At 38.7% G+C, this 18,640-nt stretch overlaps 1 protein-coding gene across 17 annotated transcripts in view; it reads right to left on the bottom strand.

Moving 5' to 3' along the window:
* The window catches only part of PDE1C (phosphodiesterase 1C), a 388,068-nt gene that overhangs the window by 268,647 nt on the left and 100,781 nt on the right, over positions 1 to 18,640 (bottom strand). For 13 of the 17 annotated variants that reach the window (XM_083822144.1, XM_083822164.1, XM_083822155.1 and 10 more), the window contains exons 2-3: positions 12,386 to 12,436; positions 6,003 to 6,174 (exon numbers count right to left, since the gene is read on the bottom strand). In XM_083822144.1, the coding sequence (XP_083678270.1) occupies positions 6,003 to 6,174; positions 12,386 to 12,436 (223 nt within the window). Of the gene's footprint in view, positions 1 to 6,002; positions 6,175 to 6,338; positions 6,364 to 9,139; positions 9,183 to 9,332; positions 9,409 to 12,385; positions 12,437 to 17,278; positions 17,298 to 18,640 lie in introns of those variants that run through there. The other 4 variants (XM_083822146.1, XM_083822150.1, XM_083822149.1 and 1 more) reach the window with 4 other exon arrangements.

The raw sequence follows: 18,640 nt of genomic DNA, 5'->3' as shown, positions 1-18,640 counted from the left end.
AGAGATAACTAAATTGTGTATTATTAAGTACATCCTTAGCAGGATAAAGACAGTCCTTATGTTTTCCTATATACAACTTCCTGTCTGCATATAGCTTATTCTGTAAACCTGCAAGGAATACAGGTCTGGCAAGTCTATAAAGCCAAGCAATTAATTTTATTTCTGTCCATACATGGACCTTGGAACAGCCTTATGTCACACAGATGTTTGAGACTCCAGTTGTACAGCTTGGATTTAAACTGCCTGCCCTCTGTACATGGTGGAGGCTACCATAGTCCTTACCAAGAACTAGGGATGACCTGTAAGTTTACAGAGCTCTAACTGGAAGCCCAATGCAGCTGAAAAACAAATGCTCAGAGTTTATTATAATACAAGATTCAGGTGATGTATGTCAAGCAGATGTGTGGTCAAGTAGATATGCTAAGCCAGTCCTCCAAGTAGGACTTTTTTACTACCAGGACCTTGTTCATCCAAAGAACTGCAGCTCAAAGTCCTGTTCCCATTTTGGAAGTGGGTTTGTTCCCTACCTGTAGATCCTACAGCTGTGTTAGGACACCTACAGTGCATCTGAATTTCTCAACTTGGGCCTTTTGATGTACCTGATATTTACAGGGACAGAATAGCTAGGCTTTGCTTGTCATCAATAATACATCTATCCTATCAAGAACAAGCCAACTGTGATGTCAAAAAAAAAAAAAAAAAGGTCCATTTCTCTTTCAACTGCCTGAAAAAATACCTTCCTCCTGGACCCATGTGAATATATGTGAAGGGAGAGAGAATGCAGCCTTTGAACAGTAACTGGTATAAATCTTTCTCCTCTGATCCCCCTCTGACTCATAAATCTCAATCTACCAAGAAATGAATGCATAGCTCTCTCAAGGCCTAACACACACCTAGAAAGAAGGCACAATTAAAAGAAGAGAGAAGAGATGAATGATGTGGGAGCCATTTCCTTAATGAACAGAGCACTTTTCACTTCCTATTCATCCTAATGAGTATCAATAAATAACAGGAATAAGCAACAGATTTGAATAGAACACAGATGAATTTAAATTTAATGCAAGTAAAGTGCTTTATAATAAGTCTGCATTGAGAAAAATGTTGAGAAGGGTGGTTTTCAGAGACACTGCTTACGTTTTAATGTTTAGCAAGACCTGGATATGCTGTAGGTGGGTATAAAAAACAATGAGAGTGTTTTTTGTGTTTCCAGCCTTGCACAGTATTTTTTTTTTTAATCAAGTTAAGGCAAGTGAGTCTTATCTCTCCTTTTCGTGTTTTAAAAACTAAAAAATATAAATACAAGAATAAAACCTAATTTAAAAAAGCAGACAGTAAAGAAATACTGAGATCCAGACATGTATCTTTGGGACAGAAGGAAGAACTTTATTCTGCATCTGTGGTCTTAGTCATGAGCTCTCCTACACAGCATTCCCTCCCTCTCTGATTTTCAGGACCCACACACAGCTTAGATAGCTGTGGACAAGCTTTGGTGCCACCCAGAGAGTCAAAACATGGCCAATGGAGGAGCCCCCAACAAGTCCCTTTCCACCACATGACTGCAGATGAGTTCTTGCTATGACTCAGACAAGGTAGAGCGGAAGGAAGGCTCCTACCCCTATTCCCACTCATGCCACTTTGACCCCAGCGATTGAGCCTTGTGGTGCTGGGACTGAAATTTTCACCTTTGGAGCACAGCAGTAGCACCTCTATCCCATGGACCAACTAGCCAGTAGCTGATGGGAGCAAGAGTTAACATTACCCACAAATGAACCAGAAGTGCAAGAAGATTAGCTGCCAATCTGATTTAAGATTCTCAAGTCAGAACAGAAGCAGATAAGGAAAGCAAAGCAAACTGTCCTTGGAAAGATTAAGAAAAAGTTTGTATCTGATGTAGAAAACGCAGCTACCAAGGTAGGCAAGGTACCAAGTCAAACTGAAAGCAGCAAATATTTTGAAAGGTGATAGAAATGAAGAACCCATGCAAGCACTGGGCTCAAAAGTACTCTCATCTTGAAGGAACTGAATCTTCTGCTCTGGTTCCCAGGACATATGGCCTATCAAATGGTGAGACCTTTGTAATAGAAAATACATATCACCTCCTAGTTCAGTTTATCCACATAGGTATTCAGTGAGGCTTGTCTGATGTAGGGCGGATGGGTTTAGCCTCACATCCCGATTTATCACTCTGGAAAACACTCCCAGCCAGATCTACCCAGCTGGTGGGGACTCTGGGCGGATTAGGCTGCAGTTACAGAACAATGTTAGCTGTCACAAAGATGCCGGACCAGGTGGTAGGCTGCACTGAACCTTTTGTCTTAGAAGAGCATCTCCAGTTCTTCTTCCCAGTTCATTCCCATCATCCCCTACTGCAGGAACTCTCCTGCTATAAGATCCAGTGTGGCTCTTACGTTGCCACTGCTCCATAAGCACCATCACAGTCATGCCCCAGTGCAGTGTCCCTGATCTTCAGGCTCAAAATAATACTGTCTCTCCTGTACACCAAAACCAAATGAACTAAGAAAAATCATGACAACTTGGGCCCATCAAATTTTCAGCCTGGAGTAGCACTCCCTTGGTGACTTGGTTCAATCCAGGTAGCAGCCTGGGGACAAATGCAGCAGTTTTTATTATATCCTCAATATAAAAACACTTCCATTAACTTCTAGGTTGTATTTGGAGAACAGCACCCAGACCTGTCTTGTTTCTCTGTTCCCCATGGTGGGTGCTGGCCCGGCATTACCAAAGCACTTGCTTGGGGGATGCTGCCAGGGAGCAGGGCACAGAAGCTAGATCAGGCTGTAAAGTTACTACATGGTCTCTTCGAGGGTTCATTAATTAACCAACATTAATTCTACCAATACCAACCTCAACACTGGTCATTGCTGGGACCTAGCCGATCAAGAAGCAGACCTAGGAGAGAGTTTCTGAGTCACAAGCTCCAGCATCAGTAATCACTGGCAATCTCCAGGCAACATTCAGATCACAGCAGCCCTGACAAAGGCACAGGTCCACCATCTAATATTCCTGGGCATCAATCCACAGCCAAAGATTTTACATATATAGATGCTGATACATGCACAGCTATATAAAAAGAAAATGTTCACAGTTTCTGTAATTGTGAAGTATGAGCCAAGCTAATCATTTCTACATGTAATTGTTTGCTTTTTTTTTTTTTAAGTCTCAGAAGGGGATAATCCTACATTCTCCATGTTTCCACCATATTTTAATTAGCATCTCCTCTGTCTTTATTAGAGGAAAAGAGTAAATACCAGTAAGAATGGATTTTAGAATCCATAATTTAAGCACTGCAGTAGTATAACTTGAAAAGGCACAAAATTACTTATGACTAGTTGCTCAACACAATACTGCAAACAAGGTACTGCAAATTCTTGCAATTCTCTCTTTAGAAAGGCCCTTCATCTTGTTTAGACTAATCTCTTGAGTTTGTTCTTGGTATCTTAGAAAGGAGGCATTAAAAAATGTAGAAGAAACAAGACTATCAGAACAGTTTTTAATTAAGGAGAGATCACACACTATACTGATTTGGGGTGTAGAGAAAGGGTTGGTTTGGTTTTGTTTTTGTTTGTTTTACTTTATATCATAAAGATGGTTTACTACTGCAGGAAAAGTAGGACTAGAAAGATTGAACTAATCACATTTCTCCTTTTATGTTTAAATGCATTTCAATCTCATATCTGGATGTTGAACAAAATCAAATATAAATCTCCTAATTTTCCAACCTACAGAACAATAACTACTGCACAGTAGAAAACAAGATCTAATACCAGGGGTGGCAACTGGGATTTCGTACTGCTTACATGTATTCACATAAAAAGAGATGCAATCACAAGGAAGTGTGACTCATTTGACACTGGAGAGACATTTTCTTTTTAACTATGCATGAAAGGGATAGTACTGCCATATACTGCTCTAATAGCAGTGAATCAGAAGTAGTGAGAGAGTTGCTGAATTTTATGGTTTCTAGCAGTCACATTAGAAAACAAGGTCTGGTCTTTCCTGCCACGAATTCAGTTCATACGAACCACACATTGCCCTCCATTGACCCCAAGATTCAACCACTAGATTAATAATTAAGACACACTGGACTTGAAAACTTGTGAAGCACGTTTCATTCCCTAAAATGCAATGGGTTATCTACGTCTTCCACCTGTGCCTAGAAGACAAGAAATAAGGGAAGCCTGTAACTGGCAGACAATCACTGGCACCCACATGCACCGACTACACTCTGCCAAAGATGTACTTGAAGATCATTACCCTCAGAAACCCCCGATGAATCAAGTATGTAATTCATCATGCGAAAAAATGCTACTGCTTCCTAAGCCCCAATTTACACCATAGTATCAACAAGATCCCAAACTGAATAAAAACACAGAAGTGTTTTTATTTTCTTGTGCCTTCAGACAGTAACTGCAAAGTACTCTTATCTTCAGCTCCTGTGCATTGCTTAGACAGACAGGGCTACTTTTCTTTGTAAAGCTAGACAATTTTCTTCATAACAACCATTTGTTTGGATTTCCTTCTATAAAAGTCTAAACAATGCCACATTGTACATTAATTTTTATACAGATGAAATGCAAAGGTTCTCTAATGTTTCTAAAGCCATTTACACCACATTAGCAAAACTATTTGGCTAAATTACATTTTCCAATTCATCAGTCCTTATTATGCTATTTACGAGCTCACTTCTTCCAAGAGTCACCCCTACACAGATAATCAAATCATACCATTTGAAATGCTGTGACATTATTTTGTCATATAAAATGGTTGGAATTATCTTGATGACGGCAACATAAGGATTGCTGCTGCCCAGAATTTATGAGAAATGAAAGCTAAAAAGAGCACTTGAAATAGATTTCAAATACCAGAATCAAAAAGTGTTTAAAAATCATTAAATATCACAGGTCATTATAAAAGGAGGATCCAGGTTCTGGAACATTTGTCCTGAATCATTTCAATAGAAATATTAAGGAACTATAATTTGCTATAAGATTACAGGATTTATATAAGCTGACATAAATTGACTTGATGGTGTTTTTTTTTCTTTTTTTTAACATAAAACACTATAAACAAGATATCAAACTACTACCTAATATAATAACTTAATAAATAAGTATCTTCAAAATAATGTTTATATGAAGTCTGAAATAAGTTTGACAGACTGAGGTATAAGAAAAATACTTCAGCACAGAAAAAATTATCCAAAGCAAAAATCACTTTTTGCTTTCATACATGTCGATTATAAAAGAAAACTAGAGCATAGGATTTTTCTTCAACATCAAACAAAACTCCAAAAGCAGTTGGAAAAATCAAAATCTGCCACAAACTTTTTTCTGGGCACACCAATTTTCATGTTTTCATCAAAGATCCACCACATGCACACAGCTTCTCCATTTTACCTTATTTTGTGAAAATTATTTTCAGAAAACATGTCAAGAAACATCTGACAACTATACATCCACATGATTAAATGAGAAGAAAACCCAGCAATTGATATATCTCATACTTTACAACAGCAGCAATTGCTTGCTTGCAAGCCCCTGCCCAGCATCCTTCTCCTGGACAAAATAAATTAATGCTAGACAGTTCTCAAGACATTACATCAACAGAGAAAGGTTTAACACTCCCTTGCATCAGTAAAGTACATCATCTGACCTAAAGTGCAAGCTTTCTTCGCTAAAGCACTTTCAAATGAAACAATATCAATCTTCAAAGAAATTTCCATATAATGAGCTGCCTTTGTTGACCATTTTCAGTAGTTACAGTATTTGTATCTTTCTTTTCCATAATACTTTAAGACGGCTGAGAAAAAAGACATGTCCAGTCAGTATTATTTATGGACCTCTTTTTTCACTCCTGTTCCATACAAAGCTAAGCAGCATTGCAGAATCTTTCAGTATTGATTTCTCCCGCCAAATTCACACTATAGACAGTCTTAAAAATATCCTCTCAAGCATAAACAAAGTAAACTCATATCACCAGACCTGAAAGATGTTTTCACCAATGCTTCAGGACTGTCCACTGGTGGTAGCTCATCTGCTAAGATTTCCTCAGGAGGTCTCGGGTCACTGATGATGGTGGGCTTTGGTCTTTCCTTGAGGTTGCCAGTCAGCCCACCAATAATGGTGTTCCACAAGCAGTTTTGTGATTTAGACCCTGCAGAAACAGAGTGAGAAGGAAAATGAACTCATAGACCAGTAATTCAGCAGTCTAGAAAACAAAGATATCTTTCTCTGCTATCTTTCTGCCTTTGCATCATCAGATTTTGGGATTATGCCTGAAAACCTGAAATAAAGCTCAAAGTGGAAATAAGCACTAACATTTGGTCATTTTAAAATCCAAGACTGTAATGCCTCTGCACTGGTTTTGGCTGGGATAGAGTCAGTTTTCTTCATAGCAGCCCACATGGCACTATGTTTTGGATTTGTGACCAAAACAGCATTGATAACACAGACGTCTTAGTTGTTGCTGAGCTGTACTTAGAGGGCATCAAGGTCTTTTATGCTTCCTCACACTGCTCCACCAGTAAGTGGGCTGAGGGTGCACAAGAAGCTGGGAAGGGTCACAGCCACGAGATCTGACCCAGAATGACCAAAGGGATATTCCATACCACACGATGTCCTGTTCAGCAATAAAAGATGAGGGGAAGGAAGAAGAAAGGATGGACATTTGGAGGTGCAGTGTTTGTCTTCCCAAGTAACTGTTACACATGAAAAAGCCCTCCTTTCCTGGAAATAGCTAAACACCTGACTTGTCCATGAAAAGTAGTGAGCGAATTCCATATTTTGCTTTGCTGGTGTGTGCAGCTTTTTCTTTACCTATTAAATTCTATCTCAACCCACAAGCTTTCTCACTTCTATCCCTCCAATACTCTCCCCCATCCCACAGGGAGTGAGCTGTGTGGGGCTTTGCTGCCTACCAGAGTCAAGACACAACAGCTACCCGTAAAAAGATCTGGTTGCAGACCAAGAGGCTTTCATGTGTCGACAAAAAGCTTCCTCTTCACATTATATTTGAACTATAGCTTAGCATGTATTGTCATGGCAGTATTTTAAATGAAAGAACCAAAAAAAAAAAGTACCAAATCAATTCAAAATTAATTGTTGACTTTCATTGACTCAAGTTAATGATGGTTAAATTACAGATTAAAGATATCACTGAAGGACTAGTACTAGAAAACATAATTCCTTTCTGTTGAAACTTCAGCTTTTTTCAATAGACATTCAAATGCCAAAATATTGCTATGGATGTTCTTTTTTACATTTATTTAGAAGTGTCACCAGGTGCCTTGTGCTTGTCATTCACAAAACCCATTCTTGTCTAGAAATGTAGTTCCACTGACAAAGTACAATTAGCACCCTTCAGTCAGATCTCTCTTCCCTGCCTTTCAAGAAGAGTATACATGACTTATATTTCATAAAATTTAAAAAAGCATATTTCATATTTCCAAAAGGCTTCTGAATAAGTTAGGCACTTCTGAAAACCCCTGTGATATTCCCATACAGACCACCTGTATCATAGTCTAACTTTAAAGCAAAGTTAGCAGCTTCCAAGAGCAGCTAAGTACTGAAATCCTGATTTCAGTTAAGAGACTTCCCAAAATAGAAGTGCCATGAGCATTGAGCTTACTGGATTCCAAAATAATAAGAAGTACCAGCTCTTCTGGTAGTCCTTCTCTACGGACATTTTATTACTACGCAAAACAAACAAAAAATATTCTGACAAATGGAATATTTCTAAAGTCAGCAACTGACTTTAATAGAAGACCATACAGATAACACTTTGAAATATTTTCCTGGCACTCATGTAATTGTCCAGCAGAGACAATTAAGCAGCAAATAATGGATCTAAAATACATGGATTAAGGCTAAATGTTGTTTGACATACACAGTACATGAGAGGAAACTGAAAAGCAGAGTTGTTATCCCATGTCTCCTGAGATTATATTATGAGAAAATACTGTTAGAAGTAGCAATATCTGCTGCAACAAATGGGTAGTGGCAGGCTTGGTTTGCTAGTTGTCTTACATATCTTGTTTTCACACAGCCTAAATAGTGCAGACAGAAGAAAAGCAAGAATTCTCGTTTATCTCCTCCAACCCAAAATAATTTTCAGAATATTTCCCAGCTACTCAGGAAAACTTCATATCTGTGTGCTTCTTTGCTCTTAATTGTCAGCAGCTATTTAATATGCAAGGACCATATTTACCAAGATTTACAAGTAACCTTGGTGTTCTGTGCTGAGTTGTGTCTAACAATAGCTAGAAAAATTAATACTCACACCAGGTAGTCCAAAGCCAAGTAATTTATACGCAACAGCTGCAGAATTAAATGCAACATCAGTACATCTATATCATTCAAGCATTTGTTATGCTACTGTTTCTGTACTTTAGAGCACCACCCAAATTTCCCCACATTTCTTAGTTTTATTTGAATATTTAAGCATTTGTGTACCTATTTCATAAGTAGAAATATAAAGGATGCAGGAGTTTTAAATTATTTGACTGACCATACAGGCCATCTCTGACATAGCCAAAAATAGTGCAACTCCCTATAATGTGTTGAGAAGACCATTTCTTTTGCAAAAGTATGGCACACATAGGCACACTTGGAAACAGATTTTTAAGGCTCTTTTAAGCTAAGGTCAACAAAGACAAACAAGTAGTCATCCAGCCATAAATGCTGCACACCAAGACAAAAAACTCAGGACATCAACACTTGCAGAAAAAAACTGTTGCATACTATTAAAAACGTATCTTGTGGAAAAGAGGCTCTCAAGCCACATTTATAATTTTGAGGTTTTTTCCTGCAATAACTCCAAAGAGTCTGCCAAGCTTCCCCAACCTGAACCTTCTCTTTATTTTCACAGCTATACCCTTTCTTTTATTCCACAAGCACTCCAGCTTGTCAATTGCAGGAGAACTCCACGGATCTAGAAAAAAGACATATTCATCTCTTCCTGCACTTATTAGATACAAGTAGCTCGAGGCACACGCTACCACTGAAAACCAACAGTGACAGGTTAGCAAACTGCCATTGAAAGCCATACAGTCAAATAATTTTTTTTTGCTTTGCTTTAAATAATGTCAGTGTAAGAAAAACAAGTACTTGTTGCAATATACATTGTTTTTCTCTACACTGTCTGTACATAGACCCGCAGCCCTTGTTCCTCCAGTGTGGATATTCATTCACATAATTTTTCACTATAATAAGATCCAGGCTGTAGACCTAGCTATACACTTAGCTCTCCTGAAGATCACCATCAGCCAACACAAATTAACTAAACTCATTAGAGCACTGAAATGCTATGTCTACCCGTCCTAACCAGCATTCACAGCCTGCCCACGGTTCACTCAGATGAAGTACATTCAAGCAAATGAGTGTTTTGCTTAACAGGCCTGCTAGACCATACATCAGCCAGAAGCCTCCAGCTGCCTGAAATGCTGAAAGCCTGATGGACCTAAATCCCCACAGCTGCAACTATTCAAATACTGATGACACAATAGGACTTGTAGCAAGACAGTACAGTGAGAGATCCACTATGTAGTAAGTGCTTAAACTCAAAGTCTGCTGAATGAGCTGGAGCTGGATATTTAAGAGAACGGAAGATTGGCTAGCTCTAGCATTGGAATGAGTAACACTTAACAACTCAATTTTAACTTCAAATCATTGTGGTAAGTGTAAACATTTGCAAAAATACTTCTCCTTCATTTTATTATACCCTGTCAAAGATAATTAGAGTTGAGCTAGAGGCAAAAGCAAAATAGATTAAAGTGCTATAATCTAAAATGCAGAATTCTGCTTAAACTGTGTGGTAAACTTGACACAGTAAGTATGCAAATACTTTCATATACTCTGAAAATATTGTTACACTACAAGTCTTCCTACATGGATACCACACAGCCAGCATTCCTACTGTCCTGCTCAACAGCAGCAACCTTTTTTTCTTGTTTCCTCCCAAAGTAAACTGGAAACAGCCACGTACACCAGAGAGCTGTGGGAAACAGTCACAGTGGACACAGCTCATCTGAATTTCTGTAGGATATCTGTCATTTGCTTTCATGCACAGAAAGGTAGATAACGGAAATAAGATCAGCCTAACTGCAATCCCACCGAAATCTGAGTTTTAGCATTGACTGCAAATGGGCAGCTGCTACAGAGCAACGCTGTCCTGTTCTCTGCTGTGAGGGTGAAGTTAGTAATTGCCTTTAAACTAATCATTCAAGTGGAACGGTCAGTCCTAGAAAACACCCGGTCTCAGTTTTGTGAACCAGATGACAAGGATAATAGTAATCCTCTATCACTTCAGTTACTGCTTGACACCTTGTCCTCAAATACTGCCAATTTTTCTGCGATTCACCAGCCAGAATGTTTTTGAATGTTTGGTCCGCACTTCACTGACTGTTTGATGAAAACATGGTATGGCAGAGTAGATTATAGTGCTCTCAGCATAGATTTTGGGATTACCCATTTAATTCAGCACATGCCTAAGATATTTCCTTCCTTTTCATAACAGTTCATATTCTACTTTTCCTTGCCATTCCCACAGAGTTATACCTTATCCTATTCATGACCACAGTCACCATTAATTGTACCTTATGATAAACTAGTTAGAATCATAGAATTATTTAGGTTGGAAAAGACATCTAAGATCATCTAGTTCAACATTTAATCATCTAGTCCAACCTTTAATTATATCATTATATCCTCAGTTTAATTGCACCATTATATCCTTTAGTTGTATCATTATATCCTCAGCCTGACTCCCAAATCACTAAATTAAAATCCTAATAGTGAAGGTCTGTTTAACACTTTGAGTTATCCCTCTCCATCCCTATACCAGGTCTCTGCTGCTACCTCCTTACGCAGTTTTTAATCTAAGTATTCACCTCTGCACTGTATTTCTATCACTGCCAGGCAGCCTGGGGCCTTGATCTCACCTCCTCACTTAATCCCATGCAGCACCAGGTAATACAATGAGGCCTTACAAGGGGGTTTCCTCTGCTTTCATTCTTCTGACAGCATCCACCAGTCAGTTCTCTTCCATGTAATGCAAGTCACCAGTACCTCTGCAAATAAGGCTTGGCTACCTGGTTGAGAGCTAAGATTAAAGCAGGAACACAACCTGGTTGTTCCTGCATCTCAGACCTACACCCTGTACACAATTATGAAAAATCACATTCTTATGAATGCCAAAATCTGAACTAGAATGCAAGCTGAGTTCGAAATATGGCATTATGTTTGACCTAGTCAGTCAATACTGCAGCATGAAGTCCTCGTAACTCAAATATCTAGAAATAAATGGTATTTGGCCTGAATCTTCCAAGCCTAAAACTAGCATTTAGGAACCACAATGGACAAAAAGAGTGAAAAAGAACTTGAAAATATCGACATTTACATTGTTCTCCCTTGTGATGCATATTTTCAGCATTCAACCAGCCAGTAGTGATTGACAGAGCCCCTTTTTAAGCTTTGCAGTCTACAACATGAAGGAAAGTAAACCCCAAGTCAGGCATAAGGAATGCTAGTATAATTTTCTTAGTCCTGTTCAATCTGTTCCATCACCCTGTAAATCACTGCGTGTGACGGATTTTATACCCACAGCAGTTTCTTCTGTGGCCTTCGCTCTCCCTGCCTATATGCTCGGAGCGCCATCATGTGACTATGCCAAATAATGCACGGTAGATGTAAATCGATGTTTTGGCCTGTACCACGCACACCGATGATGATGGCAAATGCCCCCTTTTAATAATGAGAAGAGGATTTTTCCCTGCTAAGTGATCACAAAGCATTATGAAACTGCATGAGTTATGAACAGGATTTCCAATCTTCCTCTTCGATCCTATATGTTTTGTTACGTTTGTTTTTAATGGTCAATATGGTCAAATTAACACTCACCTGGTGTTACGTTACCAGATGCATCCCTTTGTTTTGTTCAAATCTGGGACACTCATTTCAAACCCCAAGCCATATCTTTAGCTCCCAACCCTGCCATGGGATGCAAACAGTGATGAAGTATAATTATGGTTTGAACATGTTTCCAGTATGCTATTTCTAAGGCTTAACCCAAGTCTTTGTAACCCCTGTGGTCAACTTCAGCTGCTTTTGTGACATGTTTTTATAACCTTTTATGCTTGAAACAGCTATATAGCCACAAAGCCTTCCACTCTTTTAAATTTGCATCAACACTGTTTAGAAAGACTGGATTTCTGTAAGAGATGTTTCTATACTATAGCTCTTCAGTTTAGTATTGTAAATGAACCGTAACAATAGGGTAGCCATAATATGAGATTAAAATACTTACTGAATATATTTATTTCTACCATACATAGACAATTTACCCAGTTAAAATAAAAAAGGCTACTTACGGGCAAATCGTGAAAGTGGTCGTGCATTTTTGTCACCCGTCTCATTTGCAACTGAAAGGAGAAAATATGGAGAAATAAAAAACATTACATTTAAAAGTTGCATTGTCTAAGACTGATAATAATACAAATTTTCGTGCATATAAAGGAGAGACAACTGTTTGCAGTAACAACAGTTGGATATATATGCATAAGCATGTGCACACAGTTCAGTTGCTTTTTTTTCTTTTTTAAGCCACCAAATATGTTTCTTTGCATGTTTATATGTCTGTCCAGTTCAGTTCTGCTTTTGGAGTCAGCATGACACGCTATAGGTACCTGCAGACATTGTCTTGTCCCACGCTATAATTGAATCACAACTTCCTAACATTTAAACACTACCTATTTACAGTTCATAGCAATATATAACCACAGTCATCCTTATAAATTCTATTTCATATCATACTTTTTTCCCCTGAGTCCAAAACAAAATGTCATTTTACCCATTTACTTTATGGAGTACAGTAAGAAAAAAGATTTTTCTGCCTACATGAGGAAATACACTAGCCCAGAGGATCCTTTAATAGCAAGTTATATGAAATTTAAGGACCTACACAGAGGAATCCTGTAGCATTTGGAACTGCTTATAGATGTTACCTAGGATTAAAAACAACCCCATATGAATTCTGCTTTTTTCTGCCTCAGGTTCAGACTGCCATAACTCTCAATATTTATGTGACCCAGCCAGTATACAGTTAGTCAAGTGCATAGAAGATATTTTGGGATTCTCACAACACTAAACTATAGGGAAAAAAAAAAAAAAAAGGGTAAGTTATCAATGAGATAAATTACCCCCCATGACTTATTTTTTAGAGCTAGAATAATCATGAGGAACTCCATTGATGGGTCAAAAGGGAGGAGAACATATTATGACTGTACACATAAACCTTGACAATTCCTTGTTTTCTTTAAAAATTCTATTTTCTAGAGACAAGACCGACCAAGCTAAGAAATCCCACAAAGGGATGCAAAACATGGCCAGAACAGATTCATAAATCCCTAGCAAGATAATGATGTACTCTAAACAATAATGGACTTTTCGAAGCCAGAAAAGACTTTTGAGGAAATTTGATTCTAACAGACCTTAAGGCTGTCAACTTCAGTTTGGTTTTGTTTCAGACATACCTGGTGCCATTCCAGCTTTCACTATTTACAATCCAATCTTTTGCCCATTGATAATAGTGGCTCTAGCACTCATTACTTTAGTGAATAAAGGGAGTCGATAACAAATCAGTGCATCATTTTGCTCACATTAGCCAGTAGATGGTGCCCTTAAAACGCGCGGCTTTCTAAAGGTGTGGAAAGCCAAGCGAGGGTAATTTTCTGTACCTCTCATTGGCGCAGGATAAGGACTGCAAAAGTCCTTTTGTACCAGCCAGCCAGAGAGATTGGGAAACTCGGATTTTATGGGTGCAGTCACAAATGTCTTCTTCCATAGGGACCTCAAAAAGTCTTAAAAGGATCGGAAAAATTATTTTTTTAAAAAAAGGACCAACCAGAGACACCAGAGTGACTGCACAGTTCAGCAGGTCCAGAGCACTTCATAATTTCAGAGATAAGTCTAGGTCTGCTTGAGGTGATGGCATGGTGAAGGAGAGGCAGCAGCATCCTTCATGGGGCAGGAATCAAAAGAGACGAGCCCAGTAAGATGGAGAACTGTGACAATTTTTGTAGGGACAAAACGTTCAGAAAACACTGCTATAGCCAATGTGTAAAGAGCAAGCAGCCAAGATTTGTCTTCAACTCAGTGCTGCCAGCTTGCACCAGGTGGGCTGGACTAGTCCATTCTGCAGCCTTAGGCACCTCTGCATCACAGCAGAGCCTAGGTAAAATTGTAACATGTATTGATGTTTAAGTTGGGGCATTGGGTGAACCTAGATCAATTAAGTGCCTACTAAGGGCCACACGTGCGCTATTCCCCCCTCTGCTCTCGTAGCAGATGGCAATCCCTGGTCACCAGGGGCTTCAGGTGCACACGGGGTCTCCGCTGTGTGCCACCTACCAGCCAAATGTGGAAACGAGAGTTCCAGAGCACTCCATCCAACATCTGTGTTTGGGAAGCTCAGCTCACATAGTCCCAGCATCCAACACAACGGGTGTCATTAATTACCTCAGAAATAAACATTTTCCAGTTCCAGACCACATGCTTTTTACTTTCCAAACATCAGATTGTGTAATATACAGAATAATGCCCTTCTGTCTGGTGTACAGTCATCCAGAGCAGAGGTACAGGTACCAGCAAAGCCATGAGAAGGATATAAAAGCACCATGGTTGTTGATCATAAACAACTGGCAAGATTTCTGGAATAAGTGAGTTAATTGCTGCCAGGAATTGTATGGGACCAGTGAGGTGTGCACACAGGTGAGATCTCAGATGTGTTTAACCCTGTAGTCAGAAAGGGAGGGATTCAGAGGCAAAATGTGAGGAACATTTCTGCAAATATTTTGTGTATCTTAGGAACATTTCTGCATATAGTTTGTGTATCTTAGATTTTACTTGATGCAGTTTCCGCTATGGAACTTCTGCATATACATCCTACAGTTGTCTTACAGGGTTCTGTGAAGACATGAGGAACTTACAGACCTATACACGTGGCATGTATATGAAGAAAGACTTTCTCCAGGAAGGCTTGAAATCTTTTCCCCTGTTTACTGATATTTATTAATAGCAATAAGCTTTTGGTAGAAAGCAGGTATGAATAAATGAAACTAGAGAAATAAGTTTCTGAGAAAGTAAGTCACAAACCACATCAAAGATGATTTCTGGTATTTCCAAGGATTTCCTACACCTGCTGCTGTCTCTTCAGATATGCCTACTCTCCAGCCACACCGTACACTTCTGTGTTGAAATCTAGGCCAATTTTCACCTCAGATTAGATATGACTATCAGCACTTCTTATATTTGCTTTATCCTTCTAAGTGGATAGGACCTTCTTCAGTTTCCATCCCAACATTTTTTTTAATTTTTTTTTTTTACTAAACATTCAAAGTTATTTTCCATTCTAATGTGGAAGCAAACACAAAGCACAGTGATAGGTATAACAACATGTAGATAGCTGGTAAGTAATTTAACAGTCCTTCAGAAAGACAGCTGTGACAGGCAGGAAATATACAACAGGTACCCCATTAGAATGAAACACATGCTGTTCGTGGTCACTTGTCCAAGTAGACAACAAAATACCAGGCCTAATCAAATTTATTCAATTTCAAATGTGTTATATCATATTATAACTGCCTGAAAATCTCAAGAATATTGCCTTGTGGTTATAAAAATATTTTCATAGGCATGATCAGTTCTTCGATTAATGTGGATCACTCATATGTAAATTCACCATATGCCAACTTAGAGTCTCAGGCAGTCTTCATTTTTTAATGTGTGCCCTGTTAAAACTATTTCCTACAGCTTGCCACTTTTTTCTACAGCAGGTATCGATTTCACCAGTACACCCCCTCAGCCAATTTAGCTTTCAAGGATCCTTTGTCAAATTTCTAGTACAATGCAAAGAAAAATATACCACTTCATAGTATTGACTCATTAAGTCTGACAGACTTAGACAATAGAGCATCGTCTATATTTTACGATTCAACAAGTGAGAGGTTGAAGAAAATATGGTATTTTTACCCAACAGTAAACACATCCCTTTCAAGATGACTTTATTTATTTATTGTAAATCAACCAAAGGTCAGATGGGTTTAACTATATATTTCATGCTGCCGGTAAATTTGTCAAAGTGTAAGGAAGAGGAAACATACATTAGATAAAGTGAAAACAGATACGCAGATAAATTTGCTTTGAACACACCATCTGAATAAACTCTTCCCTGGGACTTTTTTAAAGTTCTCCTCCAATGGTACATGTTTTGTATAGCATATCTTAAAAAAAAAAAAAAAAAAATCTTCTGAGTTGCCCTAACATGCTTACATATCCACTCATACTTACATATCCTCTCTTGATAATCGTTTCCTTTAAAACTCAGGAGAATAAAAGTACTACAACTGTGGAGATAACTGTGTCTATTTTTCACAGACAAATCAAAGTAAGGTCATCTCTGGGAAGTCCAGGGGGTTTTGCTCTAAAAGACTGTAATGCTCTTACATGTTTGATAAACTTATCAAGTTCTATCTTAAAATAGCTTGTTTTTTTATGATCACGTATCTCATAAGACTTTGCCAGAAACTGATTGCAGTGTGGGTTATGACCTACCATTTAATTTCCAGCATAAGCTTACTCACAGTCAATTTATATCAATTTGTTCTCGCACCAGCAATATCTTTAAGCTGAAGTACTTCTGTTTTTTTTCTGGTGCTTAATCCTCCTCTGACTTTTGCACTGAAAGCCTGGATTTCCCCCTTTCATCATCATTTTGTGGACTATAAACACCATTATCTTTTAGTTCTGTCTTCCTACAGAACAGGTATTGTCATACCTCCTCCCCCTCTTTACTGGACCTCTTCAGTGTCAATTCATTTTCCCATTTTCTTGAATATTTGTTTATGGTACCATATTCTTGCCTAGCCACACAATAGCTGTGCTGTAACACCCACCTGCCCCATCAAATTAACAGACTCTCCGGCCATAGCAAAGTTCTTTTTATTAAGTCCTCACCAGCATGATCTTTCATTCTGCACTACTAAATTCCATCCCTTGCTGTTAGCCCAGACCATCATCTGAGTTGTGTTGTTAGAAATTCAGATCCTCCTCTGTACTAGCAATGCTTTGTGTCACCAGCCACAATATTCATCACTTTCTTTTTTGTGTGTCAGTCATTAACAAAATTTTTCAGCAAGATCAATCCCACACACAGAGATCAGAAGCACAATACCACCAAAGGACGGCTTTTCTGGTGGCTTTCTTACCCATTTAGAAGTTAAGGTTCCTCATAAGAAATCCCATCTTGACAAGATTTAGAGTCTGATAAAGAGATAAGAAAAGACACTGACCATGCAAGTAATGAGACATTCAGTGGCAGGATAGAAAATTCTGCTTCTCAGAGTTTTTAATCAAGCACTGTATAAACTCCAAATGTATCAACCATGGAGCCAGTGCTCACATTACTGAGACAGAGATTACTTAGGCCCCTCCAGAGTTAGTCACCCAGAGAGTTTTCTGGATAATAGTGTTGAATCCCACTACCACACAGGAAACACCACTAACTTAATATGGTTTGAATTGCTCATGCTGTGGGCATCAATAACACAGGCAGTATAAACATATACTATAAAACACAAAGTCACAAAAGTTATAAAAACCTGCAGCATCACTTTCATGATCAGAAACCTTAGAGGACAACTCTGGACTAAAGACTCGAACCAGTCGCTACAATTCAGTCATAGATCAACTGTGTTAGTTGCAAAAGGAACAATACAAGTCTCAGATTTAATCTGAAGATCATGAAACATTCTAAATAAAAGCTGTGTTTCCAAATACTTCTGGAAGGCAGGAACCTGAAATCTTGACTTATAAGTAATAACCAAGAGGCATACTCTACCCAGTATTTCCCAAAATAACTTCTAATGGATATTTTTGCTGCTGTTTGCCTGGCAACTACACTGTACACCAAACATTGTCATCCTTCATTAACTGGGAGAGGAGCACCACACACGGCTGATGATTCATTCTCCTTATGAAAGGATCTTACACTGCACTTGTGTTGGGAAAGCTGCTTCTGGAGTGGAAGGCACTTTTTTCCTGCAGGGAACTGAAGACCGTTGTTGCCTCCCTTTGAAGGGACCCTCACTACAGGCACAGATTTCAGAGCTTCTGCATGTTATTGACAGCCACAGAAATGTTTTCAAGAAGGGCAAGGTGTACACAGAGGAGTTGTAACAGAGAACTTGGTGCAAAATATCTGTGTGAAAAGAAGCAAAACTGAACAATACTCTGAGCATTAGCCAAATTTTATTTAGAGACAGAGAAACAAACATTGAACTTGCAAAATATGACCCTACTAGCACTTAAGGACTAGAGGGACACTGATGCTGGGCTTTGGAGATTAGGGAAAATAACCCCAAACAGCAGCAACTGGCTGGACCAAACCCACCTTCTGCACACAAAGGCCCATGTTGTACGTATTCCTAACCTCAAAACTGAGCAGCAGACCTATGTAATCTATCTAAACTATTAATGCATATTCTGTAGATTTAATACCCCTCAGCTCCCCAGGGTCACAGAAAAAATAGGTCTGCTCACACAAGTCTCAAGCTTCTCTTATTCCTAAC

This window comes from Anser anser (genome assembly GCF_964211835.1).
Source record: "Anser anser genome assembly, chromosome: 2".
Taxonomy (NCBI): Eukaryota; Metazoa; Chordata; class Aves; order Anseriformes; family Anatidae; genus Anser; species Anser anser.
This window is presented reverse-complemented; position numbering and strand designations above follow the sequence as displayed.